The following is a 27,306-nucleotide window of genomic DNA, read 5'->3' on the forward strand; positions in this document are numbered from 1 at the left end:
GGTAACTACAAAATAACCATGGCTTTTTACAACTATGATTTTCAAAAACCATAGTAAAAACATGGTTTTGCTGATAGTAATCAATACACCAAAAAAACATGCTTACTACACTTTTACCACAATAAAAACCATGGTTATTTTTTGTAAAGGGTATTACAGTATTTTCTGTTGGTTTGCTTTTTAATCTTTAGCTTATTTGCATCATTTTCAGGCACTTCGCGTGTACATCATACTTTAATATTTTATAATATTCACTAATCAACTAACTATCTCACGTTAGTAAAACGTGAGACCATGCGCAGGCGCTGACTGAGTGGCAGGCGCGAGCATGAAGTGACAAATCAGCAAGCACAGATTTGACTATAGGTGTGTACGATTCAAGTGGCGCTGCGCAGACTGATCACAGTATGACATCAGCCCCACGAGCGTGACTCAATGTACAGCACAGCTTACAAATCGCTCTCGCGATACTGTTATGTCATTTATCGATCGGTCTGTGCAGCGCCGAGCACTCATAAACTTGCACCAGCAGGGAGGCGTGAACGAGCGCAGTGAAGCACTCACGAGTTTTTCACCTTTTACTTGCACAAAAAACGTCCAGCTGAACCGGGCAGCGTCTCGTGCGCTCAGTTTGTCAGTTTGGAGAGGTAGTGCAATCCTCGGCAGTGTACTGAGACTGCACTAACTACTCCTGTCAGTAGGCTACTGGACATATCTGGAGAATGGACATTACGGAGACGAGATCATAAATAAAAACATCGCACCTGTGACGAAATTCGCGTTTAAAAGTTTTTCGGAAAGTGAATTTAATTTGACGCAGGAGAAAATCTTACGGTTGTCGTCTGCGTTAATCCATAATGACAGCCGAGAAGGAGAAAAAGAGGTGAGGAATGTCTTTATTACTACTTGCACTTTAAATGTATTTATTGTATTGTGTTCAAATTCTCGTTTGAGATTTAATTTGCCGCGCAATGATGCTGAGGTAAGTTAACGTTAAAAGCGGAATAAAAAACAAGACGCACTGAACTTGATCATTATCCAGAAAATCGTTTAAGTCGTTCAAGCGTCGTTGTTTCTGTATTTTAAACATTGTTTACAGTTTGTCACTTTAACTTCGTAATTTTAATTTAACATTTTGACATGTTTGTGATTTTGGTAATAAATCATAAAAAGTTCTGAAACGTCTAAGTAAAATGTAATGGCTCAAATTGCACTGCAGCTAAGATTTTAATAAAATCAAATAACATATTTTCAATAATTTGTTTATTAAACTGATAAGTTACTACAGTATTCATTTTTTTGTAAATAGGTGACCCTCTTTACAATCAGATCTGTACATTAACCTGTAGTATTAGGCTGTGTCAGTAGTCATGATAACGTATGTTTCGACATTAAGTCGGAATACTTTTTGTAAGTTATAGCAATTTAGTATAAAGTATTAATAAGTTAGTTAAAATAATGACTTGCACATCAACTTTGATTAAACTTCAGCGCCTGAATTAAAAAAATTTGACTTTTTTTACAGTATAAAGATAACAGTAGTTTTGCACAGTCTAGGAACAAACAGCTACTTGTTGAATCCCGCAAATAAATTGTTTTATATGTTGGGATAAACTGTTACAATTTGTCTAAAATGCTAAAAACATTTCTTTAAGCATAATTTTAACAACAAATTTCATTTTAGTATGTGAACGTGCTTGTGTAGGCTACTTAGGTTTTTAAAATTCCTGTTAATATTAAAGGCGGTGAGAAAAAATATTAATCATTTTGTCTTTTAATCTGTTGAAAGTAACCGACTAATATACTTCCTCTATGGCTTTGATTCACATACGTTGCAATTGCTTATGGTCTGTTTGTCAGAGTCATCATGAAAACGCTTAGAAACGTTTATTTAGTTAAATCTGATGCATGCTATTTATAGGTATTAAAAGCATATTGATCTGACAAAGTAAACCAGCACTCTTTCATGAAGCCTAAGGGGATACACTGTAGAAAAGAGCTTAAACAATCATCTATGTTTTGTTCTCAAAGTGGTTTTTGGTTGCTAAATATTGTACTCTATTTGAAACTGAGGTTAGGTTGTGCTTCACCTCTTTATTCAAACCAATAAAAAGCATGCGAAAGTACAAACTGGTCATTTTGATCCCTTCTAGCATCAATCAGCTTGTTATCAATTATCTGTAAGTTTGTTTAACTTTCTTTATTAAGTGATTAATTAGCATTGTGATTAAGTGTGATGTTATTTGAGTCCTTTGTGATTATAGGGACATTGCTATAATGTAATCATAATAGTTTTTCTTTATTTTTCCTTCTTTTTGCTCCCTACTGCATGGCAGAAATATATTCTGGTCCGGTGCCCTGTGTTCAACGATCATTGTCTGGATTATTAGTTTGGGGGTAAAGGTTGGCCATCTCTTAAGGATGTGAAATAAGATTATCTGGACTGAATGGGCGCTCTGTGCAACCTGGCTTTTGGCTCTTTGCAAACTCTGTGGTCTAATCGGGTTGTGAAGAGAGATGCAGAGAGAGATAGAGGGAGGAATAGGTTTACTAATCACATGATCTGGTGTCTTTGACAGCTCTTGCTTAGCCTTTTGTGTGAGCGATGTCGCCTAAGGCAGTAGGTGATAGGTAAAGCCTTCTCGCTATTGTGTTTTCTAGTCTAGTACAGTATGTGCGCATTAGGAATCATCTCCATTCTGATTCGTACAAATCCCCCTCGAGATCTGGTTCTGAAATACTGAATTTCCCCCTGTCATGTACTTGTTGAGTGCGGGATTGACACTTAATGAAAATAATTGGGGGATGTCAAGAACGGGTGGGAGTGGCTACATTTTTGTCGGTCTTAGTAGCCATATTTTGCTTCAGTAATGCATTTAAAAAGATTTATGATTGACAAGAGGCAAAAACTGCAAACAGGGCTCTGTCCTCAGGCTATCTTGACCTGTAGCACCGGCTATTATATAGATCTCATAGAAGTTGTTGAGCCAGATATATTGAAGGGGTGAGGGGTTAAAGTCTGCAGCTGGACTGTGTGGGAACAGAACTCGGTAGCCTAGTAAAGGGCAGAGGACACAACTCCCCTTCATTTGAGGGATCCAGGCCAAAGGATCCCTCAGCGGAGAGATAAACCTTCACGGTCAGCACAGATCAAAACGTGTAGGCATCCAAGGGTTATTTGGACAGTTTAGGCCTGGTTTAAGTTACTAAACAAATAAGCTGGTAGTAGCTCATGCATTGGTTACTCAATCCAGCTGGCTGTGAGAGATTGACATGTGTGGTAATGTTTTCAAAACTGTGTGACAGAATTTTTGCATCCAATATATTTTATTTTGGTTATCAAGTCTAAGAAGTAATTAGCTACATGTATTTGTAGAAATTGTGATTGTTGGTGTTTTGAGAATTTCATACTACTACAATATTTGTTATGATTTCATTTTGCTTTTTTGACATGCAAGCTGGTATCTGACAGATTTTTTATAAGTTTATGCAAATCCTGTTGATCCATGTTTTTCTGGAATGATCTGAGGACATTCCAAAGAGCATTGGGTCTCATTCACTAAGCATGCGTACGCACCCATGGATGTTTTAACTTACAAATCATGATTTAGCAAAAACCTTTATACTACAATTTGTTTTATATGTATACAAAAATGTAAGAACAACTTAGACCACATGTACCCAATAATCATAAACAAGGAAAAATATATAACACATATATATTATAGGGTTCTTTTTCCTTGTTCATGTTTATTGCACACATGTGGTCTAAGTTGTTCTTACGTTTTTGCAAACATTAAGAAGACATTTTAGTATGTAAGTTTTTGTTGAATCATGATTTGTAAGTTAAAACGTCCGTACACACATTTTACGAACAAATTTGTGCGTATGCTTGCTTGGGGAACGAGACCCAATGTGTGTGCCACAACTGAAGCAAGGGAATCCGACCTTTTGTACAAAAGAGCTGGCATGATCAGTTTTACAAATTAGCTTATTTGATTAGTGACCTAAAAATATTATATTATAAATAGTGTCTTAAATATTTCTTATTTAGTGCACAACATTACATTCCCACAAACTGTGTTTACTTCTAGATCTAAATTAGATTTTGAGTTAAGAAACTTAATACTATTTATTTTTGTTTTCTTATTTCTTGGGATACTCCAGCAAGAAAATGAAAATTACCCTATGATTTACTCACCCTCAAGCGATCCTTGATGTCCTTTTTAAAGCCAAAAAAGTGCACCCATCCTTCACAGATTTAATCCACACGGGTTAATAAAGGCTTTCTAAAGGTAACAGATGCGATTTTGTAAGAAAATTTCCATATTTAATAATTTTATGACCCATAATACCTATAGCTTCGGCCAAGGCGCATTCACAAAACGACTTCTTTTTCGTTTAACCAACGTTAGGGTGCATTATCGCTACCTACTGTGTTAGATTAGTGGTGACGAGAGTGAGTTAGTTGGCGTACTCTCCAGGAACAATATGTCTATTGAATCACCCCAAAGCCTTGGTTGACCTTTCTTATTTATTCAAACACTGCAGATCACAGATTTAAGATGTTTGGGTGACTTATTCGTTTTAAAACTGATGTTTTTTTGTTGGTTGCAGACAGACTGCACTCATTGAGTGTGGGGGTTTAAATGGAAGTAGCCATTTCTCATTTAGCCCAGAGGAAAAGCTGACTGTAAGTTCAAGTTTATTCCCATGGGTTTGACCTTTTTATCAGCCACTTCCTGTGAGAAGAACCCATGGTTAGTAGAACTTAGAATGACAGAGAGGGCCATTTTGAGGTTGCCAAATGTGCAACAGCATAATAGAGGGCAGATTATCACATTCCTGCTACACGCTGTGAACATTTTAAAATCACTACCAGAGCTCCGCCATCCTTAGCCAGGAAAAAGGAAATTTGCACTGGGAGACTACTGGAATTGCATCACAATATCCAGGACTCATCCTCTTACAAACACTGAAACTGTGCCCAAGACACGTGCCAGGCCAAGTATAAGTCAGTGTGTTGTGATAGTCAGCATTGTGGAGAGCGGTTGTGGTGTTTTATCTTCCACACTAAGTGTGACTTGGTTTTTTTGTGAGGGTGGCATACCGCATACAGGGGCCAAAGAGAGTTCACTTCTCTCTGCCACGGGCCTTCAACTCCCACACATTGGCAAGCCACAAACCGCTGAATTGCTTCATTTGGCAACATATGCTTTCTCTCTGGAGAGATAAATGAGGGCAGATTTATCAAAAGATCTGTTTTCGTGAACAAAGCATCTATTATGCCTTATTACAGTAAGTCTTCTTAAATGCACGATTAATGCTCCCATTTTTCCTGTGTTTGCAAAGCTTTGATTGTGTTTACGGTGTGCAATACAACATGTTCATGTTTCGTATGTACAAAAACGCAGTTCTTTTCACACAATTATCTCTATACCGCTGTTTTCACTGTCCTAAAAACGGTTGATGTCCTCCTTGTTCTATGATATGTAGCTTGCTTAGGTGTTGTGATTTGACAGCAGCTTAGCTTAGACAGAGCCGTTTGAGCTTAGCTGGCGACTGACGTATTCCTGTGGGCTGAGGTTAGTTAAAAACTTATATTGACGTCATATATCCAGGAAGTAAAGGGCTGTGGTCCGAACAGGCCATTCTCTGTAGTCCTTGAAAAGCGAATTCTGTTAAATAAAATATATCGCTTGGCATTGAACTTGGAGCTTTATAATTTTGCAGGCATTATTAATGCTCTAACAGCAACCTTACACACTAACTCAATTTTAAAAAATGAGATCACAAAAAACAGCCGCTTTAAAAAGAATTGTGCACTGACACAAAATTTTGATATACACAAGAAACTGTACTTAATAACATCCACTAACAATGTCACATGAGACTTTTGAAGATGCTGTGATGACCTGATCTGACCCACTTTTTTAAATTCCTTTCCATGCAGACCTAAATACTCAGATTCTCACTGGTGTGGTTTTGGAGTGCTTTGACTCATAGATGGATTTTAAGAAAAAGGTAGTCAAAACGAAAGCTGTAACCTAATTATATTTGTCATATTTTTTTTTTGTTAAAAAATGAACTACATGAAATTTGCGGCAGTATTCCTTAGAAAGCCCATTAAAACATATAAGCAGTATTCGGTATCAAAAACATTCCTGTAGTCCAACTACTAGAGTGTTAAGCTAGCAACGGCAAGGTCATGGGGTTTAACTTCAAGGGAAAACACAAATTGGTCAAACAAAGAGGGACTTAAACAAACTGTGAATTAACTTTAAAGTGTTGGCTAAATATATAAATTTAAGGTGCCGCTCAGGCTGTGCATCATTTTAATCATAATCCTGTTTTCTAGGCATCCATCAGAAAGGCGCAAGGAAAAGTCTCGTGATGCAGCACGCTGCAGGCGCAGTAAGGAGACGGAGGTATTTTATGAACTAGCTCACCAGCTCCCGTTACCCCACAGCATCAGCTCACACCTGGATAAAGCCTCCATCATGAGACTAGCCATCAGTTTTCTGCGAACACGCAAGCTTTTCAACTCAGGTACATAGCTACAAGATAATGTGTGTGCACTTGTGTTTATGTCTCTGACATGTATTACCATATTTATGGTTTTTTACTATGTTGTTTATAAATATTGTAAACTTACCCTAACCAACTTACATTTTCTCACATTAATTAAAAAATTAAGTTGAAAAGGCTTACAATTTTAGCTGTTACCAATTATTTTTTAAGTGTTACCAAAATTGAAGTAAAGTAGATCCAACTTTCACTCATTGCTTTATTTATGAATCATTTCGCTAATTAAGGATATTCCTAAATATATCCAAAAGAAACATTGTCTTTTATCTAGACTTGTGTGTTTTGATTTCAGATGCATTGTGGGAACGAAATTTTTCCAACAATGCATGGAAATCCATCATTAGACCTCCCAACGAGAATTTTGAGCTTTTCTAAGGATTACGTTTAGCGTTAAGGAATATAAAGGATAAAAAAATCATTAGCATAAAAACCAAAGAATTGAATATAATGGAATACCAGCGTATGTGCGTGCATGTGTGTGTGCGTGAAATTATAAAATTATGAATGTAATGTGGAATCAAATAAAGCATATAAAATGTGTGTGTGTTTGTGTGTCAGTAAAATTGGGGCGGCTAAAACCACAAGATGTCCTGTTCTGTTCAATTTACAATAAGAACGCAGGAAGGCAGACAAAGAACACAGAACATTGTTTCCAGACTTCATTCCTGACGCACATACATGTGTATCTCTAAAAGAGGGGAAAAGAGAGAGAGAGGAGGCGAGGAAGTTTGCGAGGGGAGGGGGTTAAACAATGAAAAGGGGAAGAGATGGAATCTATTGATGAAAATGTGTGTGGGTGATGTGGAAGTCAGTGGGTGGAGATGGGTGGACGGCGACAGACGGGAGAGAAACAGGGAAAGAGGGAGATGATGAGGTGTGAGGTAATTACGGGCCACTGGTGGTATTGTTTTCTTTAAATAGTGAATTATGATTTCTTCTGGGGTTTTTTTTAGCCACAACACTGTCAGTCTTGGCGCCATGCAGACCTGGTTGTACGATTCTGTACGATTGTTTGGTTCAGATGATTCTTCTGTGTTACGCTTTGACCTTTGATAGGCCACACGAACCAGAACATTTTTAATATTGTCTTTAGTGGTCACTATCTTGACCTGGCTGCCTAAAAAGTCATGAACCTAATGAATTTAAAATAACATCCTATGTAATTGTTTATTTAAATTCCTTTGGGCCCCATACATTTTATAGCTTTACGCCTTAATTTTATGTCAACAACTGTCTTGTGTCTGTTTTTATTTGATTGAAATTTAATTTACTTTAAACATTAAAGACATACCTTTCTAAATGGTCAATAAACTGTTAAGCAATAAAATCCTTTGGGAGTACTTTGTTAAATATATAATCAATTTGAATAAAGATTGACATAAAGAATGTTGAAAATGTTTGGGGATGAAAGTACATGACAGTAAAGTATTTATAGCATGCTGGATGAATGCCGCGGGACTCAAAGCAAGATCACGGACACTGACCACCTGCTGGTCTCCAAAGTCATACAATGTAGATGCAGAATAAAGATGTCTGAACAGCCTCAGTGCTTCAGCCCTTATTACTCACTCTCAATGAGCAGGGCAGGGGACTCTTATCTGCAGGAAAACAGGCCTGAACTTCACAGCATGGAGCATAGCTGTAATTATATTGTCAAGTTGTTAAGGCTTTTTCAATGGCATTATGTAACTCAAACATCCCCTGAAGCTAAGGGGTTTATTTTTTGAGGGGTGTGAATTATAACTTAAATGTTGAATTGAAACTAAACCGTTTACTTTCTTGGTCATGCTAAATGGACAGCATTTGCATTTTAATATGACACGGATATGAATCTGTTTGTGTATGAGTGTGTTATGGTGTGCAGGTTGATTGTTGTGTCCTGTTAGAAAGTTATTAAAAGTATGCACATGCTTACACAGTAATTTGTCTTTATTTTTTTTTGTTGCAGGCCGCAGAGTTCAACAAACTCGGTCAAGGGATGACAGCCAGATGGACAGTCTATATCTGAAGTCTCTGGAAGGCTTTGTTGCCGTGGTAACATCAGATGGGGACATGATATTCCTGTCGGAAAATGTCAGTAAATACATGGGACTTACACAAGTGAGTTTTACCTTTATTCCTGCATTTATTTGAAAAAAATAAAATGAAATTATAGCCGGGGCAAGTGAGAAAGATAACTTTTTGCTTCCCTGTCTGTGGTGATTAAGCATTTAGCTTTATTTCCTTATTAATGTATCAGGTGGAATTGACGGGTCACAGCATCTTTGACTTTACACATCCTTGTGATCACGAAGAAATTAGAGAAAATCTCAGCATTAAATCTGGTAAGTGTCAGTTCAGAACAAGTTGTTACATTTGTATTCAAACATAAGTACATTTTATGTGACTTTCTTATCTAGAATCCCGGAATCTCACAGACTTCCTTATCTTTTTGTGAGATTTGACGTGGAGATGACCTTATCTTTGTGTACTCAACATCACGATTTTAATTTTGAACATTCTTGATACAGTTCCTTTGAGGACATGTCCTCTTTTTTTAACAACATTAGAATATGTTAGTGGAGCCGAGTGGGAGTGCATTTTTTGAAAGTTAGCGGAGAGCGTTTTTTTACATTGAGAGTACTCCATTACGGCACAACTCGTTTCACTCAATGCAACCATAAGCATACATTTCATCTAACAGTTGGGAGGACAATAAACATTAAAGGATTAGTCAATTTTCTTAAAAGAAAAATCCAGATAATTTACTCACCACCATGTCATCCAAAATGTTGATGTCTTTCTTTGTTCATTCGAGAAGAAATTATGTTTTTTGAGGAAAACATTGCAGGATTTTTTTAATTTTAATGGACTTTAATAGAGCCCAACATTTAATCCTGCTCGTTTCGCTAGATAAGATCCTTATGCCTCGTTTGGGATCGTTTAGAGTCCTTTGAAACTCCGTTGAAACTGCAATTTTAAACTCCATTAAAACTGTTAAGTGTTGGAGTCCATTAAAACCCATTAAAATGAGAAAAATCCTGGAATGTTTTCATCAAAAAACATAATTTCTTCTCGACTGAACAAAAAAAGACATCAACATTTTGGATGACATGGTGGTGAGTAAATTATCTGGATTTTTCTTTTAAGAAAATGGACTAATCCTTTAACATACTAACAACAACAAACTTTAAACATAATGACTAGGTATTAGCTAGGTAACTGTATAGTTGCTAACGTAGTGGATAGTGAAAAATATTGGGCTAATATTAGCTACTGTTCCAATAAAGCATATTGACATTTTACTTCTATTACTATGTATTTATCTTACACTGAATGCATCTTCTGCACAGAGGTTTGTGATATTTAAAAACAAAAAGAAGACTTGGAGTGGAGTGTTTATTAGGTGCAAATTTTTCCATGGAGAGACCTTGGAGCGAAGAGTATCTAGGGAGGGAGCGAGGAGCGGGAAATGGATGACCCAGAGTGTAGCTGCATCAGAGTGATTATGAAATGCTTTGAGCGTGGAGCAGAAATGCTTGACCCTCCTCTCACATACTCTGATACCAACTCAAATCAATATACACACTGTGGTCTACAGTATGTATGATGAGTATAGGTCATTCCACAGTCAATCGATGGAAAAGATCATTTGATATAAGTGATTAGATAAGCCCGGGGTACACACTAGTCATTAGCAAGAATTTTCAGGGTCTGACAGGGTTGAAGTCACATACTCTGCCATGTTTCAGATTTTCACAAAATACATATTTTTTTCAAAATAAAAATGTTACAATACTACTAAATTTTTCAGGATTCATTCAACTATCCAGATTTTTATTCATGAAATTGTGTGAAATATAAGTTTGTGAATATTTTATATTGTAAGTACACAAACATGTAGTATAAAATATAGTGATAGTGGAGGGGACGTCCCAAGAGAGCATGTTTCTGTCTCTATTTGTCTCATTGTTTCTCCTTCTACCTTTTACTAGCTTTGTCACCTGACCTGCTTAAACTGAGAGCACTTGAGCGAGTGGTGTAATTTTCTTGCCTTTTCATTGGTCATTTGGAGATAATCTGTTGGCAATAGTACAGAGATTTCAATATACTGTAGTTAAAGTTTCGACAGACTGATTTAGCTTTAGTTGCACTTTGCTCAGTCCCTCTATAATCCACTAACAAACCAAAGACCAAAGTCTGACTTTGGACAGACAGAAAAAAGGTTTATGGTCAATTTAATACTCAGGTCCACTCAACTCTTAAGGGCTTTTCACACTTGAAATAGTTAACCCTGGGTTATTCTAAGCCCCTGGTTAACGGAATCCTGTGTTATCTGTTTCATGTTTCACACTGTTCTTACTTAAACAGGGGTTAGGAGATAACCCAAGGTATTTATAATCTGAACATTCCTAAACCCTGGGTTAACGTTCTTATTGGCATATTTGCGGTGTCAACTGTCATTATTGGACAAATAAAGCTGTGTCAGACTGACTGAATTAAATAACTGATTAAGAACGTGGTCGAAAGCGGGGTTCAAAACAAAGATAACCAGGGTTAAACACAGTGTAAAAGCCTATTAGTTCTTATATTTAAAAGAATATAGATTTAAAGAAAATAATGCGGTAGTACCCCTTTATAAAAATTCATAAGATGTGTGGGAGAAACTACTCTCGCATTGCAGATATTAAAATCAATGTACAGTATATTGATTTATAATATGTATACATAATATGTGCAATATATATATTTTTTAAATGAACAACATTATTTAATAGGACTGGGTTTCGATTCAGATGTTCCAGATCGATTCAATTTCTATTCGCAAGCTATCAAATCGATTCGATTTCGATTCTCAATTCAATTTTCGATTTCGGATCTCGGGTCGGTTTTTATATTCAATTCTCAATGAATATAGATTTAATACAAATACTATATTAATTAAATGAACAACATTATTTAATAGGGCTGGGTATCGATTCAGATTTTCCAGATCGATTCAATTTCTATTCACAAGCTATCAAATCGATTCGATTTCGATTCTCGATTCAATTTTCGATTTCGGATCTCGGGTCGGTTTTTATATTCAATTCTCAATTCAACTCAATGAATATAGATTTAATACAAATACTATATTAATAAAAAAGAACAGTGAACATAAGTTTAGAAGTGGGTAATTCATAAAAAGAAATTAAAAGCCACAACACTATCGTCGTCGTCTTGCTAGCGATATCTTAAATGCCTCCATACCTCTTACTTTTTATGTGAAGGTGGCATCAACGTCGATGAAGCACCCAAAACCGCCATTTTAAGGACTAAATCAAAGAATGACAGGCTCACCTCTCGCTCCTTGGTAACATCGCGCAAGGCAAAAAAGAGGGTGACATCTTGTGAAGAAGACTAGTAATTTGATTAATGTTAATCTTACTTCAATGTTTGCAGAAAAAATATGGGGGGAAAAATCGATATTTTTTTTGCCCAGCTCTATTATTTAATGAGGTTTATTTAATTAAGATTATTATTATTATTATTTTCAAATCTTTTTACTTTGTAAGTCCATCTTAAAATGACTGAATGAAATAATTATAAGCACATGGCTGATAAAGTGTTTGTTTGGCAGGACCTGCGTATGGCAGAAGAGGTAAAGATATGAGCCCAGAAAGAGATTTCTTTATGAGGATGAAGTGTACGGTCACCAATAGAGGTCGCACTGTCAACCTCAAGTCAGCCACGTGGAAGGTAAGAGCACGTATGCATATATATCTATTAATATATCATTCAAATGCCTGTGCAAATGCACACACAGCATATAGTACTTCTAAACACGGTTTCTTCTTATCTTAGAAAAATAAGTAATGCATGCTGTTCCTATAGCTCAGTTGGCTCAGCGCAAATGTCGCAAGTTTGATTTCCAGGAACCCGCATACTGATAGAATGTATAGCTTGAATGCACTGTGATTGGCATTTAGGATTGAAGTGTCTGCCAAATGCATAACTGTAATATAACAGTGTCGCCACTCTATCTGTCAGGTGTTGCATTGCACGGGGCACCTGCAAGTGTGCAGCAGCCACCCACCTCAAGTCCTGTGTGGATTTTCAGAACCGCCCCTCACATGCGTTACTATGCTGTGTGCACCAATCCCACACCCCTCAACTGTGGACACACCCCTCGACAGCAAGACGTTTATGAGCAGACACAGTATGGACATGAGGTTTATCTACTGCGATGAAAGGCAAGTGTTGACTAAATAAAGTACACGATGTGTATGTGCAGTGGCCCTAAAAATTATGCAGACACTTAAGCCACATTATCAATTTCAGTAAGTAGGCGAACTGCAAACAAGATGCCATTTGCAATAAATGATTCTTTGAACTAACTTTACATTTTTTATTCATTTTCTATTTAGTACAAACTTGTCCAAACCCTTTTTTGGGTGCACAATATATTTACTGTACAGTTAAACATACTTTTTCATGTATTATGCAATTTATTTGCAATATGCTTATACCAACTCATGCATGCTGTTTACAGGTATATGCATGTTTAAAGGTCATTATTGTAGACCCTTATCATTATCCTTTTGTGCTACTGCCAGTGTTGTTATCAGTATATTTTGCAAGTGAGAGTGATTATGAGCTTTTCTTTTCAAAAGCTCCTAACGCCAACAAGGCGTAGTGGAGTTAACTTGTCCCCTAGGTATTTGACCAGAGCATCTCTTAGTGGCTGGTCACCTGTAAGTTCTGCCATATGTGTTTTAGTGCCAGCAGGTCACTGCTACAAATGGATGTGCTTTGAGGCGTATTAGCAGCTGAGGTCAGATTGGTTTGAATGACACTTGTGTGCTACCATCCAATTAGACTCATTATTTACCAAGCAGAATTCATTAAAAAAGTCCACATGTCTATATTGAAATGGAAATTTAAAGCAGAATTTTTTTTTATAAAACAATGAAGGTTCATGTAGGCTGTGTTTCAAAATCTGGTGCAAAGGGAGCTGCTTTCTAACTGAAAGAGAACCTCTGAAGTGACTGATCTGCATTGCTCGACAAAAGAAACGGCCCCGTAAGGCAAACAAATAGCACTTTTTATGCAAAGTGTACAAGAAACTTGACCTGTCATTGCCAAGATGATGATTCAGTTCCCTATAACCAAACAAATACTGGGAAATAAATTATTGATACTCTTTTATACTGAATGAATTAAAATCACATAAATAAGCCTAAGTTTTATTTCTCTTGGTTGTCCACCATCTCGGATTTGTTTTACACTGAGCTTTTTGCAATGCATTCTGGGATTGTCTGCCCTGTACAGCATGCATGTGTTGTTGCCCGGTGTATAGACCGTTTCAGCAGTAACAACATAAACAAGCGGCTGTCGCGGTGCGCATGAACTTCCGGTAAACTCCGCTAAGAATAAATAACAACAAAGTACTTTAAATGTAGTTTAATTATATAACAAGCAAAAAAACAACACATAGATTACCTAGGAAACCAAAACATGTGTTATTTTCAACGAGGCATTTGTTCAAGAGATCAGTTTAGCAACTAGTCAGACCATTAAAAAAAACAAAACCGGAAGTAAGGTTCGGATCCAGACGTGTATCACGTTTGTCCGATGAAACCGTCTATAGTCAGTTTTTTATTTGTACGTGAAGTAACATGCACGGTTGAACCCATAGCCTTGCAAAATATAGTTTATTTGACTCGTACAGTACGTGCACACACTTGCAAACCACATTCATGTGCCTACAGTATGAAGCCTTAAAATGCACAGCTCACTAATTTTGAACCCAACCAAAATACTCTCTTTTGATGGGCATATAACAATTATATGGGTTTGCATTGTGCGTTCAACACCACAAAAATCAACACTGTACAAATATTAATAGTTGTAATTAACAGACAATCCCACATTTGCCTTTAATCTTGCTTTTCTTACAAAAACTAAAGCAAAAGATATGCACACAGTGGCTTTTAAAGACCACATGTGGATGCATAAGAGCTACTCTTATTCTTTTGAGTCAGTAAGTTGGAAAAAAAAAGACATTAAGGATAACCATCAGACAGAGCAAATACAACTCTCTTGTGTGAGAGAGATTTATAACTTCAATAAACAAGGGCCCTGCTTGTAACCATTTGTTTTCACTAAGCTAGGGAAAGAGTTTACATTGGCTCCCAGCAGCAGAAGTTTGCCTGTTAAGCGGGATTGATTGTTTTTACCAGATGTAATCAAGAGTCATGAGTCTTGACTTCAGCTTCACAATGGTTTAATGCAATCAAGAGAAACCATAGGACAAATCACACAAGTCCTAATGAATATGGCAGCTTTAAATTTAAAATGGCAGCAGACGTTTACATAACGGACCATCTGACTGTTTGTTTTATGGAAGCTTTGTTCATTAGTTTCATTTATTTTCTTGATCTGTCTTTGTGTTGCAGAGTAAGCAGTTTGATTGGCTATAGACCAGAGGAACTTCTCGGGCGTTCTGTGTATGAGTTCTGCTATGCTTTGGACTCTGAAAGCATGACAAGGAGCCACCAAAATCGTGAGTTCTTTCATCCTGTGAACACAAATCCAGGAAACGCAAAATTAAACAGTAAAACAAACACATGCTTTGTTGTGATTTTGCTCCATTTCTACACAATCCCAAAGTTTTAGCGAATTGGTGGCTAGATTTGTATAATCTTATTTGTACATTTTTATACAATCTGGTTTCACACCACACTCTCAGAAAAAAAGGTCCTAATATGTACCATTGAGGTATCAATATGTACCTTTTAGGTACAATGTACTTTTGTACCTTCATGTACCTTTTTTCTGAGAGTGCAGCCATGTTTTCATTCAGTTTTTGCCCTGTTATGTTATCGACAAAGTGAATATGTGTAAACATGGCCTTTCCATTCACATGGCCTTTAATCGATAAAATGAATGATTCTTTTTCTGACATTGAGCCGTTTCCATGAATATTTTTGTGTGTATTGCAAATTATCTTCCTTTTGTGTTTTTAAAGTTTTGTTTAATATAAAGGAGAGCGAATTCGGATAGTTTATGGACATTGGCCATCTGTCATTAAAATTTCACAAAAAATGTACAAAATATCCTAAGACAACCTCAAAAAGCCGTAAAGGTACAAATTAGTGGTTTACCAATATGTTTTTTTATGACCGATACCAATATTGAAGGATTAGTCAATTTTCTTGAAAAAATCCAGATAATTTACTCTCCACCATGTCATCCAAAATGTTGATGTCTTTTTTTGTTCAGTCGAGAAGAAATTATGTTTTTTGAAGAAAACATTCCAGGATTTTTCTCATTTTAATGGATTTTGGTGGACCCCATCACTTGACAGTTTTAATGGAGTTTAAAATTGCCGTTTCAAAGGACTCTAAATGATCCCAAACGAGGCATAAGAATCTTATCTAGCGAAACGATTGTCATTTTTGACAAGAAAAATAAAAATATGCACTTTTAAACCACAACTTCACGTCTATCTCTGGTCCTGTGACGCACCAGCGCTACCTTTCGCCATTGCGTAATGCTGTGGAAAGGTCACATGTTACATATATGAAACGCACATTTGCAAACCATTTTAAACAATAAAATGACACAAAGACATTAATTTGTATCATTCAACATACAACAACGTCGGAACGGTCCTCTTTCTCCACACTTGTAAACACTGGGGCGTAGTTTTGATATGTCATCCGTGACCTCTTGACGTGATGACGTGTTGCGTGGGGTCGCGCTGGCGCGTCACATGACCGGAGATATACGGGAAGTTGTGGTTTAAAAGTGCATATTTTTGTTTTCTTGTCAAAAATGACAAGATAAGACCCTTATGCCTCGTTTGGGATCGTTAACTTTAGAGTCCTTTGAAACTGCTTTAAAAAGGTTTTCCTTAAAGACAGAGTTTCTTGTCGATTGAACGGAGAAGGACATCAGCATTTTGGATGGGGTTGTGGTGAGTAGATTATCTGGATTTTTTTTTTAAAGAAAATTGACTAATCCTTTAATAAAGCGGTGTGGCCGATATTACACAAATGCAATTACGGTAAATGATGCCGATAATTTAAATATGTAAAATATATTAAATTATTATATCGGCCACTGCAATATAGCGGTCTATCACTAGTAAAAAATAGCTGTTCATTCACTTTATTTAAATACCTAAATATGAATTTAGCTTCGTCCTGAAATGACCCAAAACCTAGAACATACTGTCAATGAGTAATCTCCCCAGACCTGAGGCGGTTCCCATAGGCTTCATGATGGAGGGAAACAGATGTCCCGCCGGGCTCCAGGAATTGTTGTGTGATATTTATAAACTCTGCTTTATTTATTTGCCTATCAGATGCCGTAGACAGCTTATAATGTTTTCCTCTGGTCTTTTGAAACTGGTCTCTGAAGTTAATCCTAGCATATACAGTAGTCCCAACTTTACAAAGGCCCCTTTGAAAAACCCAAAGTATTAATAAGACAGAAAACAACATTCTTATTGTGTATTTCTAAAGTATTCGCCCATGCTGTACTACGTGAAATCCAGCCTGTGTATCAGTTTAAGACCCACCTATCATACATATCAAAATGTGTTGCCATCGTTAATGGCCAAATGAGATTAGTTCCCTCACATTCAGTAATGGACAACTTAGCCAATTTTATATAGTGAAGTACAAAATGATCTCACTGTACCCAAAGACTCTGATTCGCATTATATGTCCTCTGTCATCTGTAATAGGCTCTTAGATTAGAAAGCCTCCTGTTTACCAAGTGCATTAGCTGCTAACAAGCCTTTGAAGTGAGCAGCACCTCTGATCTGCTTCTTATGATGTCTTTTCAGAGCTGTGATCCAGATCAGTGCTCTGGTTTGCTTTATTGGGTATAAACATGTTAGGCTCTGTGTCTGTGGCATTACCTAAACTGTAAATCCTTTGATTTAAAAAATGACAACACTTGCATAATACTACATGCATTTCATTTGTTTCATTTATGGCAGGCGCCTTTATCCAAAGTGACATACGGTGCATTCAAGCTACAGTATATATTTTAATCAGTATGTGTTTTGTCATTTCAAATGATGAGTAAGCGTATAATTACCTTTCAACCCATTTCGCTTTTATTCTGCAGTTTGTAATAAGGGTCAAGTGGTGAGTGGCCAGTACAGAATGTTAGCCAAACATGGAGGCTACGTTTGGGTGGAGACTCAGGCAACTGTCATCTACAACAGTCGCAACTCCCAACCACAGTGCATCATCTGCATCAACTACATCCTGAGGTATGTCGGAGAAACATTTATGGAAACCCTTTGCATTGCTGTTTTTAATATTTTCGTTCATAGATTCGTTCAGCTTCAGATTGTGTTTTCTGTGTTGTTTTTCAGTTCTGTCGAAGAGCAATCTGTGATCTTCTCCATGGATCAGACCGAGTCTCTGTTCAAGCCGTACCACATGCGTAACACCGAAGAACTGTTCAGTCAGGGTGGAGCAGACTCCGTTTTCGGACCTCAGGACCTTTTCGCTAAGCTCAAGTCAGAGCCTGAAGAGCTAGCCCAGTTAGCACCCATGCCAGGAGATGCCGTCATTGCCCTGGACTTTGGTCAGAGCGCCACCTGCCTCTACTTCAACCATTGCCCCTGCAACTCCTTCACCCTTTTCACCTCTTCAACCCCTAATTACAAGGCCCCTCACATCCTGCATGCATGAACACTTATTCTTTCCCTTGGTTCACTTTATTCTACCTCATGCACACATATGCACTGCCCAGGTCATAGACTTTGATGTTGCGACAGACATTTTGTTTTCTTGTAGCTCTGTGGCACTGTAGCTTGGCTTTGCTGCAGGATAAGGAATATGTGATGTAAAGTATAAAGGAGTTAAATCTCATCTAATGGCTTTGCATTGGCTTTAGCACTTTTTTAGATGTTTTTTTTTTCTTAATAAAATTAAATAATATATTTAAACATTTCGTCTGTTTTCTAGTTTGGGAACTGCAACATGGGCAAAGGTTTACCGATGGCATTAGGCAGTGTTTGTGTGTTTTAAAGAAATATTTTACCCAAAAATGAAAATTCTGTCATCATTTTCTCACGTTGTTACAAACCTGCATACATTTCTTTTTTCTGATGAACGCGGTTTGGTTACAAACATTCCTCTGTGGTCATCAAAATAAAGAAATTTATACAGGTTTGTAACAATATGAGGGTGAATAAATTCATTTTTGGGTGATCTATCCCTTTAACTATCATCATAACATGGCTTTGGGTCTACTAATTTCTTATTTTATCATAATGCATGCCTTCATTTACAATCACTGCATGTGATGGAAATCAACGCACTCATCAAATCGGTGGTTCAGCGGTTGCTTTTGGGATGTAACCCTTCACATAACCCTCACTCATGGATGACACCTGCTTAGATCTGAGTGAGAACTCAGCTTTTGTTCATTGTGATGTTTAAGGTGTGCCTTGTTTGTCCAGTGTTAGTTGACCTTCATTTGTTATTTATGTTGTAATTCTATGAGACGGCATCCTGTTTCAGTTGTTTTTCCCAGGTGTTGAACTGTGATGTAAAGGACATTGTTTGACCGTGTTGTATTATGCATTTGCAGAAAGGCCACAGTTTGAAGAACCGGCTTTCTTACACGAGTCTACGAAGATGCCTGTGGTCAGGCAACCGTGGGTCGTTGACACGCCTCCTGACAGAAGTCCTGATGGCAGCCTTTCCAAAATGTCCGCGGCCTTCACAGTGCCACAGGTACATCCTGGCGGCAAGACCACGCCCTGCTCCACGCCCTGCTTAAGCAGATGCAGCAGTTACTCCACAGTATGTTCCTTTTCCAATTTTTCCCTTTATCTCTGTGATCTCTTTTTGTGCATAAATGACTGACATTAAAGGTCCCGTTCTTTCTGTGTTTTTGCAGCTTTGATTGTGTTTACAGTGCGCTATATAACATGTGTTCATGTTTCACGTGTAAAAAACGCGGTATTTTTCACACAATTACTTATCTGTATAGCGCGGTTTTCACTGTGCTAAAAACTGGCTGATGTCTTCCTTGTACTATGAAGTCCCTCCTTCAGAAATACGTATCAAGTTCTGACTGTGTAGCTTGTTTAGTGTTATGATTCGATAGCAGCTTAGCTTGCAGTTAGCTTGCGACTGACGTATTCCTGTTGGCGGAGGTTAGTCAAAAATCTGTTTTACTTATGTCATGAAAGCAGGAAGTAGAGGGCTGTAGTCCAAACCGGCCGTTCGCTGTAGGCTTTGAAAGGCAAATTCTGTTAGAGGAAATATATCAGTAAACTTTGAGCTTTATCATTTTACAGGTATTATTTATGCTCTAAGGGGTGTGCACACCAAAACTTTTGAACGCTCAGCGCTGAGCGCGGAAAAACCGCATAGTGCCGGTTTTCAGCGCGGAAGAAAACCGCAAGCTGCTGGCTTATTTGAAAACGCTGAGCTTCCATTGGAAATAATTGAAAACATGCGCCGGCCGCGGGCTTAAAAGCTTTGGTGTGCATGCCCTCTTACAGCAACATTACACACTTAGTTGGGTTTAAAAAATGGGATCAGAAAGAACGTGACCTTTAAACAGCCTTTCCAAGCCCACTTATATAATGTAAAACTTTTGAACAAAACTAATTGTAGGAATAGACTGGATTGGCCCTCCACCCCATCGCCTCACTCTCTGCTTTTACAACTATCCCAATTAAAGAGTGGAGAGTACTCTTGGTCAAGTTCGGAGCCCTCCCCTTGGACAACACACCAAATATGCTTTATCTCATGACCCTATTCATTACATGTTAATTTCGAACTCATGAAATACAATGTTGACATTGGTAATTACTGTAGAAATTAATAATAAATAACTTTTTGAATGAACCTACCCAACCCTATGGCTCGTTCACAAAAGACCAGATACATGAATTAATAAAGTAAACCGGCCTATTTAATTTCATGTTGACTTGATTATGTGATATGTGACTTGATTTACTATAATGTGTTTGTTTATTGTTTGCAGCTCAGCAGTCCGATAGTTTACTGTGACAAGGATCTAAAGGTGGAGATGACAGAGAAACTATTTGCCCCTGAAAATGTGGCAACAAATCCCACAGACTGCCAGGTCAGTGTAATATAAACCTTGTAAGCATTGTATCTAAAATTGTTTTAGTTATATGTGAGCCTATCTGTGAAATCCAGTGTGAATTTTTTTGCATAAATGATTTATAAATTTAGAAGCAGCAAAGTTAAGTTTCACTTTAATTTTAATCTTTGACATAACCTTACTCAGTCACTATTAAAGATATCAAGGTTAAACTATAACATTTACAGTATATACAGTACTGTAGGATGATGTTATTCAGTAAACAGTAAATCACAAAAAATCTTATGTTATGTTAAACATAATATTCCAATACTTAAGAAAAGATGTGTGAACCCTCAGCCATATTATTTTTCTAATCATATCATGTGTGTGTAGCTGGACTTCAGCGATCTGGACCTGGAGACTCTTGCTCCCTACATTCCCATGGATGGTGAGGACTTCCAGCTGCACCCCATCTGTCAGGACGAGCCTGTGACTAACACAGGTCCAGGCCCGGGCTCAGCCCTCCAGCACACTTTCAACAACATAGCTGACCTCTTTCAGCCCTTGGGCCCATTCCCTTCTGACAACAAGAGCGGTTCTAACACATGTCCAGACACAGTTCATGGGCAACCCTATCAAAATGGACTCGACGTCCCACTCTCCTCTAAGAAGGGCAGCCAGGTTTTTCGATGGCCGTCCGACCTGTCCTCACAGTATGAACATACAGAGATTAGACGCATGGATGAACAGAACACAGAAGATCGAAGACAAACGTATAATTTCACTGCAGCACTGCCAGAGCAAAGGTAAGTTTTAAGTTTGAGTTATCTTATGTAAACACGCTTTATTTTGCAATGCTTGAAACAGGAATCATTGATTAAGTAGATTTGCATTTAAAGAAGGAAACAGTGGGGCTCTGTAGTTAAGGTAGTTAAAGAGCTTTTATGTAACTTAGGTTACAGCTTCGGTTTTGTGAAAATGAAACTGTGCAATGACAGTCGTTTTGTTTGTTGTGGTCGTGCAAAAAGACGTTACACCACTTTTTCATGGTAAACAAGCTGAACAATTTTGGGTGGGAGAAGTTTTCTGTGGCCTTGTTGTGTTATGGTCCCTTTTCCAGTCCTGTTCCCTTTTCTCCCATCTGTATTTTATGATATTTGACCAAAAAAATGTTAGGATAAGCTTGCCACTCAAAATATAAACATCCTTGGGAGAGGTTAACACAAAAATTAAAAAAAATTACATGTGGGATTAAGCAGTTTAATATTTAGGATTAGTGGTTTAGAACAAAGGATCAAGCCGGATGTTTAAGGAATGATCCCTTGCATTATGTCAATTCTCGGATTTGACCTCAGTAATTTCATTGCAGGTACTTTGAGAACTTTGGCCCTGTACAGAAAGACATGAGCCTGGGGCAGGTCGCTCTCATCAACAGCTTTAAACGAAAAAGACAGTTCAGTTCCTCGTGCTCCTTCTCTGATATACCGAAGGTAAGCTGCCGTGACTCATCTGTCTTCATCGCAGTGTTTCAAAGATAAAAGGTTAAAGTGTGTGTCGATGTGTATTTAACAGGAGATGGTTCCTTACCATGAGACTGCAGATGTTAAGAGAATGAAGACGTTGACCGTGGACAGCTGTGTTTTCTCTGTCAGGAAGTCTCTCAGCACGAGTGTGCTCACAGATACATATATCAGCTCTCTCAAGTGTTGATCTTCCTTGGTGTCTCATTGTACTTTACTCACATTTATGCTCACTTTTCCACTCCACACCAGATAAATCATGCATGCAAAGTGGAGTTGATGGTCCTCTTCCTCTGAGAGACTGCAGAGTGAGGTCAGAAGATTTTAAACAGCATCGTACACAGTTGTTCTGCCCTCCAGATAACAGACAGTACCATGTGCCGCCTTCACCCAAACACAGAGGTCAGTCTTTTTAAACTGTTGTGTGCATGTTATGAAAGGGATAATGTATAGGCAGCAAGTTGTTATCGCAGAAAAAAGCCTTGACGGTGTGATCAGGTCCCGAGGTGAAGCAGGCTTATTTCACGATAACCACCGGCTGCCTCTACGTTATCCCCCTTATTAAACAGTTAAGCTGCATTCAGACTAGCAGCGACTAGCAGTAGCAGAGCAACGCGATCTCATTGATTTCAATGGAAACTTGGCGACTTCCGGCGACACAAGCAAAAGTGACCGTTCGCGACTGGATGGGGCGCGACAAAGTTGAGAAATGTTTAACTTTATGCAAATTATGAGCGAATTTTGGGAGCGACTAAAAATTAGAACAAAGCAGTGGAGTTGACGTCATCCATTTCTCGTCAGTTACTGGAGTGGACGTTACTCATTTGTTTATGACAACCAGATTTAGAAACCTCTTTTGAAAGAGACGAGCGACACACAGTGACAAAATCGCTTATACCGTAATGTGAATGTACCTTTATTTACTTCATAAGTAAGGTAAAGAACATTAAATCTTGATTTGAAATATTTTTTAAGCTCATTTTTAGCGAATGCAGACTTTCCGCCAGTAAACCCGCTTACTTTCGGTTTTAAGATAAGACAAGACGTTGAAATGTCACGAACACACTATTTGGTTTAATCATTTGTAAATATAAAGTCATATAAATTATTAAAAGACATATTTATATTTAATTTGTGTGATATTAAACTTTTTTTTAAAAAATATCCTCATTTTTCAGCTCCCCTAGAGTTAAACATTTGGTTTTTGCCTTTTTGGAATCCATTCGGCTCATCTCCGGGTCTGGCGCTACCACTTTTAGCATAGCTTAGCATAATCCATTGAATCTGATTAGACCATTAGCATCACGCAAAAAAATAACCAAAGAGTTTCGATATTTTTCCTATTTAAAACTTGACTCTTCTATAGTTACATCTTGTACTAAGACTTACAGAAAATTAAAAGATGCGATTTTCTAGGCAGATATGGCTAGGAACTATACTCTCATTCTGGTGTAATAATCAAGGACTTTGCTGCTGTAACATGGCTGCAGGATACGCAATGATATTACGCAGTGCCCGAAAATAGTCCCCTTAGTAACTTTAAATGGCAGGGGACGATTTTCAGGCACTGCGTAATATCATTGCGTCTCCTGCAGCCATGTTGCGGCAGCAGAGGTCCTTGATTATTACAGCAGAATGAGAGTAAAGTCTTAGTGCATGATGTACCTGCAGAGGAGTCAAGTTTTAAATAGCAAAAATATTGAAACTCTTTGACTATTTTTTAGCGCGATGCTAATGGTCTAATCAGATTCAATGGATTATGCTAAGCTATGCTAAAAGTGGTAGCGCCAGACCCAGAGATCAGCTGAATGGGTTCCAAAACTGTAAAAATCTAATGTTTGACTCTAGGGGAGCTAGAAAAGTTATTTTTGAGCGTTGTTATCTAGGACTAACTAACCTGCAAATGACTGGCCAATTAGAAAAGAGCATTCCAACGAACCGTTAAGGTCTTATTATAGCCGGGACGGCGTAGGATACGCCTCTATTTTCATATATACTTTTGCGTCGTCGTCCATGTCGACATGCAAACACGCATGCAGATCGCTGGTAGGCAGTATCCATGCGTGTTACCACAGTAGCAGCGCGACCACCAATAAAGAAGCAGCTTGTTGTGTATGTTTTGAGAAGACCAGCAGTGATGGAAGTAAATAAACAGCGACTTTTGTTGCATTTTCTGCTAAATCACTCCTCAACTTGGCCCATCTTTGTTCTCACTGTCGCAAATGGAAATACATATGACGTAGTTTTTTCACCTGACGGGAGGGGTCCTAGTGGACCAATCACAGCGCTTTGCAGTCCGCGTAGAACTGACGCGTGGTAAAAAATTTGGCAAGGTGCACGGATAATCTACAGCGTAGCTACAGCTTAGACCTTACGCACTACTATAAATTGAACTTTACACTGTAACATTATTTACGACTATGTTTCCGTCACAGACTAGCTAGCAAGTAACTAAAGTTAGCAAAGTGGCCCAGCGAAGCATGCTTTGACTGACAGCTAGCCTGAATTTGACCAACTACCCAACCAGAATACATCAGTAATCATTTTAGTGTCACAATATATTGTACTTAGTATGCTTAACAGTTGGGCCTTCATTTGATAACATCACTGAGTTACTGCTCTTGTGTTTGTCTTGACAGGAATGATAAGTCAGTTACTGGCCCCGTCTTTCGACACACACTGCCTTCCGCAGCTTACGCGGTATGACTGCGAGGTAAACGTGCCTCTACAGGGAAACCTGCATCTTTTGCAGGGCTGTGACCTTCTGAGAGCCCTCGACCAGACAACGTAGATCCTGAGCTTTTGTTCCTTTCATCTTTGTTGATATCCGCAGTTTTCTTCTATGCCTGTATTATCAGCCTTTATTTAGACTTGTTTGTATATTTTCCTGTGAGACGTGTAATATTTTAATATATAATTTTAAAATCAGATTGTTACTTGTTTAAAATGTGTTCGGAAATTTCATTTCTGTGCCGTCTCAGACTTTTAATACCGTCATGAATCTTCGAGCTTTTCCTAATAGTTACAGTCCGATTTACTGTTGTGCATTATATAGACATATATCAAATAACTACAATATATTACATTAATATAAACAGTACAGTAGTTTAACTTATTCATGCAGCTCTGAATACATACAGGGAATACAAATACCATGTTTGTATAAAACAAAGAAAGTGAGTGTTTTGCCAAGACTATGGCCTTGAACGCCTTGAACTTGTACCAGCAAAAAAGCGTTGCATTGATCTATGTAGCTCCAAAACATGTCTGTTTTACGATATAGCACATTAATATTTAACCCACGTTCCTATATAATCTAAACTTTTCTCCACATTCCCCTATAACGCAATCGTTATGATAAAGACGCTATTTTAAATATATAGTTTCTCTGTCATCTCAAGCACTTTATTTTAAAAGATGCAAAAGGAACCTCAATGTTGTCTGTAGTAGACTAAAATGTAAAGAAGCAGGTTTATTCCTGGTATAGTGGTTTGTCATATTTATCCCACACTAGCCAGTTAACCACTACCTTTATAACTGTAATAAAGGTAGTGCTATAATAACACTATAGCTGTAACTGTAAAGGCTTTGTATATTTTTCCATACAAACATATATATTGTGTCTACAGTCTGAGATCAGAGTTGTGTGTTCTGATGTCTGTAACACGTAAAAAAAAATGTTTGTATTTGGTGTTCAAAAGTGCCTTGGTACTTGTCTACCTACTGTAGTAGTAGACTGAGATGAATTTGTAGCTTTCTCCTTTATATGCCTAATATATGTATTAGCAGTTTAAAGTTATTATATTTTGTAGTGATTTGTGATGTGTATCACCTTCTCGTGATACTCAGTTTTTTGTGTGTTTCTTTACAAAAGATATGCATATGAAAGATTGTATCACTATAAAAACAAAAACTGTTCCTAAAAATGATGCTACTTACTTACAAATCTTTCATCATTATTCAATGTATGTTGCTTTTAATTTTGCTTTGTTGTATTGTTGTTTATATATTTTGCCAGGCTACTGTAAGCTAGTGATTTTACTGTAACTATGGCCCTTATGATAATGATGATATTATTATAGAGTTTTCCCCACTGATTCAGATTTTCACTGGCTGACCACACGCACAAACACACAAATACACATTACTGAAAGCAAGGCGGGATTATGAATGGGGCCAGTGGCCTGGTTGCTACATACAGCACTGACTGTGTATACAGAAGCTAATATTTTTGCATAAAACGCATTATCCCCTTCAAATGTGAAGACATTTTAAGTGTAAGATAATTTGCTTTTTGCAGATAACGTGACCCAAATACATATGCTATAAACGATGTCTGAGATCTCTGGTTTTTTATGCACTATATGCCCAATCTAAGATTCAAGTAGCATTTACAAAAATGACCCATGAGTGATGGTGCAATACATTATGTTTTAGGTCAAAAGCCTTAGAAATGAGCTTGGCAATCTGTTGAGATATGTTTGTTTTTGTATTTTAAAAAACAGTGTTGATTCAACTTTAAAGTTTTATCTAATACAGCGGCAGTTTCCTGAACAGGGCTTATCCTAGTCCCAGACTAAAATGCATGTTTATGCCTTAATTTAAACATTTTGCACTGACATATCTAAACATATATCAGTGCAATTGTTTTGTCTCAAGATTTTTTGTCTCAAGGTATGTTTGTAAAAAACTACTTAAATGTCCTAAAATAACTAAGCCTAGTCCTGGATTAATCTAAACCCTGTCTGGGAAATTGTCCCATATACTGTACAGTAGATATGATTTGTGTATGGGTTGTTCTGTATGGAAGTTTAAGATTGTTATATAAGTGACTATTTTAAAAAATAAAAAAAACATTAGAAATGTGTGTTTATCAGTGCATTAAGGCAGTTTATGTCAACAAACCTTCCTGTAATACAATTCACAACACAAGGACATTTACATTGATAGCACCTTTTGTTTATTTTCTCTGGCTAAGTTCATGACTGTTCAAGCAAGCCACAAGAAACTGCAAGAGGTACGCAGAATACGTTTTTTTTTAAATGACAATAATTAGGCTTTAAGAACATTCCGATCCCGTCCTCTCCGTGTCCCGTAAGACCATAACACTGCTGGCCAAAAACAAATAGACCTCTGTAGT

The 27,306-nt window shown here is 37.5% G+C and overlaps 1 protein-coding gene across 1 annotated transcript; it reads left to right on the plus strand.

The window, feature by feature from the left end:
* The first annotated feature begins 531 nt into the window (after window positions 1-531).
* On the plus strand, window positions 532-26,499 carry epas1a (endothelial PAS domain protein 1a). Its single transcript, XM_073866978.1, has 16 exons — window positions 532-883; window positions 6,359-6,549; window positions 8,537-8,688; window positions 8,828-8,912; window positions 12,188-12,306; window positions 12,598-12,800; window positions 15,006-15,112; window positions 17,692-17,839; window positions 17,945-18,159; window positions 19,171-19,385; window positions 20,581-20,682; window positions 21,040-21,452; window positions 22,016-22,136; window positions 22,219-22,324; window positions 22,416-22,568; window positions 24,806-26,499. Exons 1-16 carry the CDS (start codon window positions 858-860, stop codon window positions 24,955-24,957), a joined length of 2,508 nt encoding a protein of 835 aa, XP_073723079.1. The 5' UTR covers window positions 532-857; the 3' UTR covers window positions 24,958-26,499.
* The last annotated feature ends 807 nt before the right edge of the window (window positions 26,500-27,306 follow it).

Source organism: Misgurnus anguillicaudatus, chromosome 4 (assembly GCF_027580225.2).
Source record: "Misgurnus anguillicaudatus chromosome 4, ASM2758022v2, whole genome shotgun sequence".
Taxonomy (NCBI): Eukaryota; Metazoa; Chordata; class Actinopteri; order Cypriniformes; family Cobitidae; genus Misgurnus; species Misgurnus anguillicaudatus.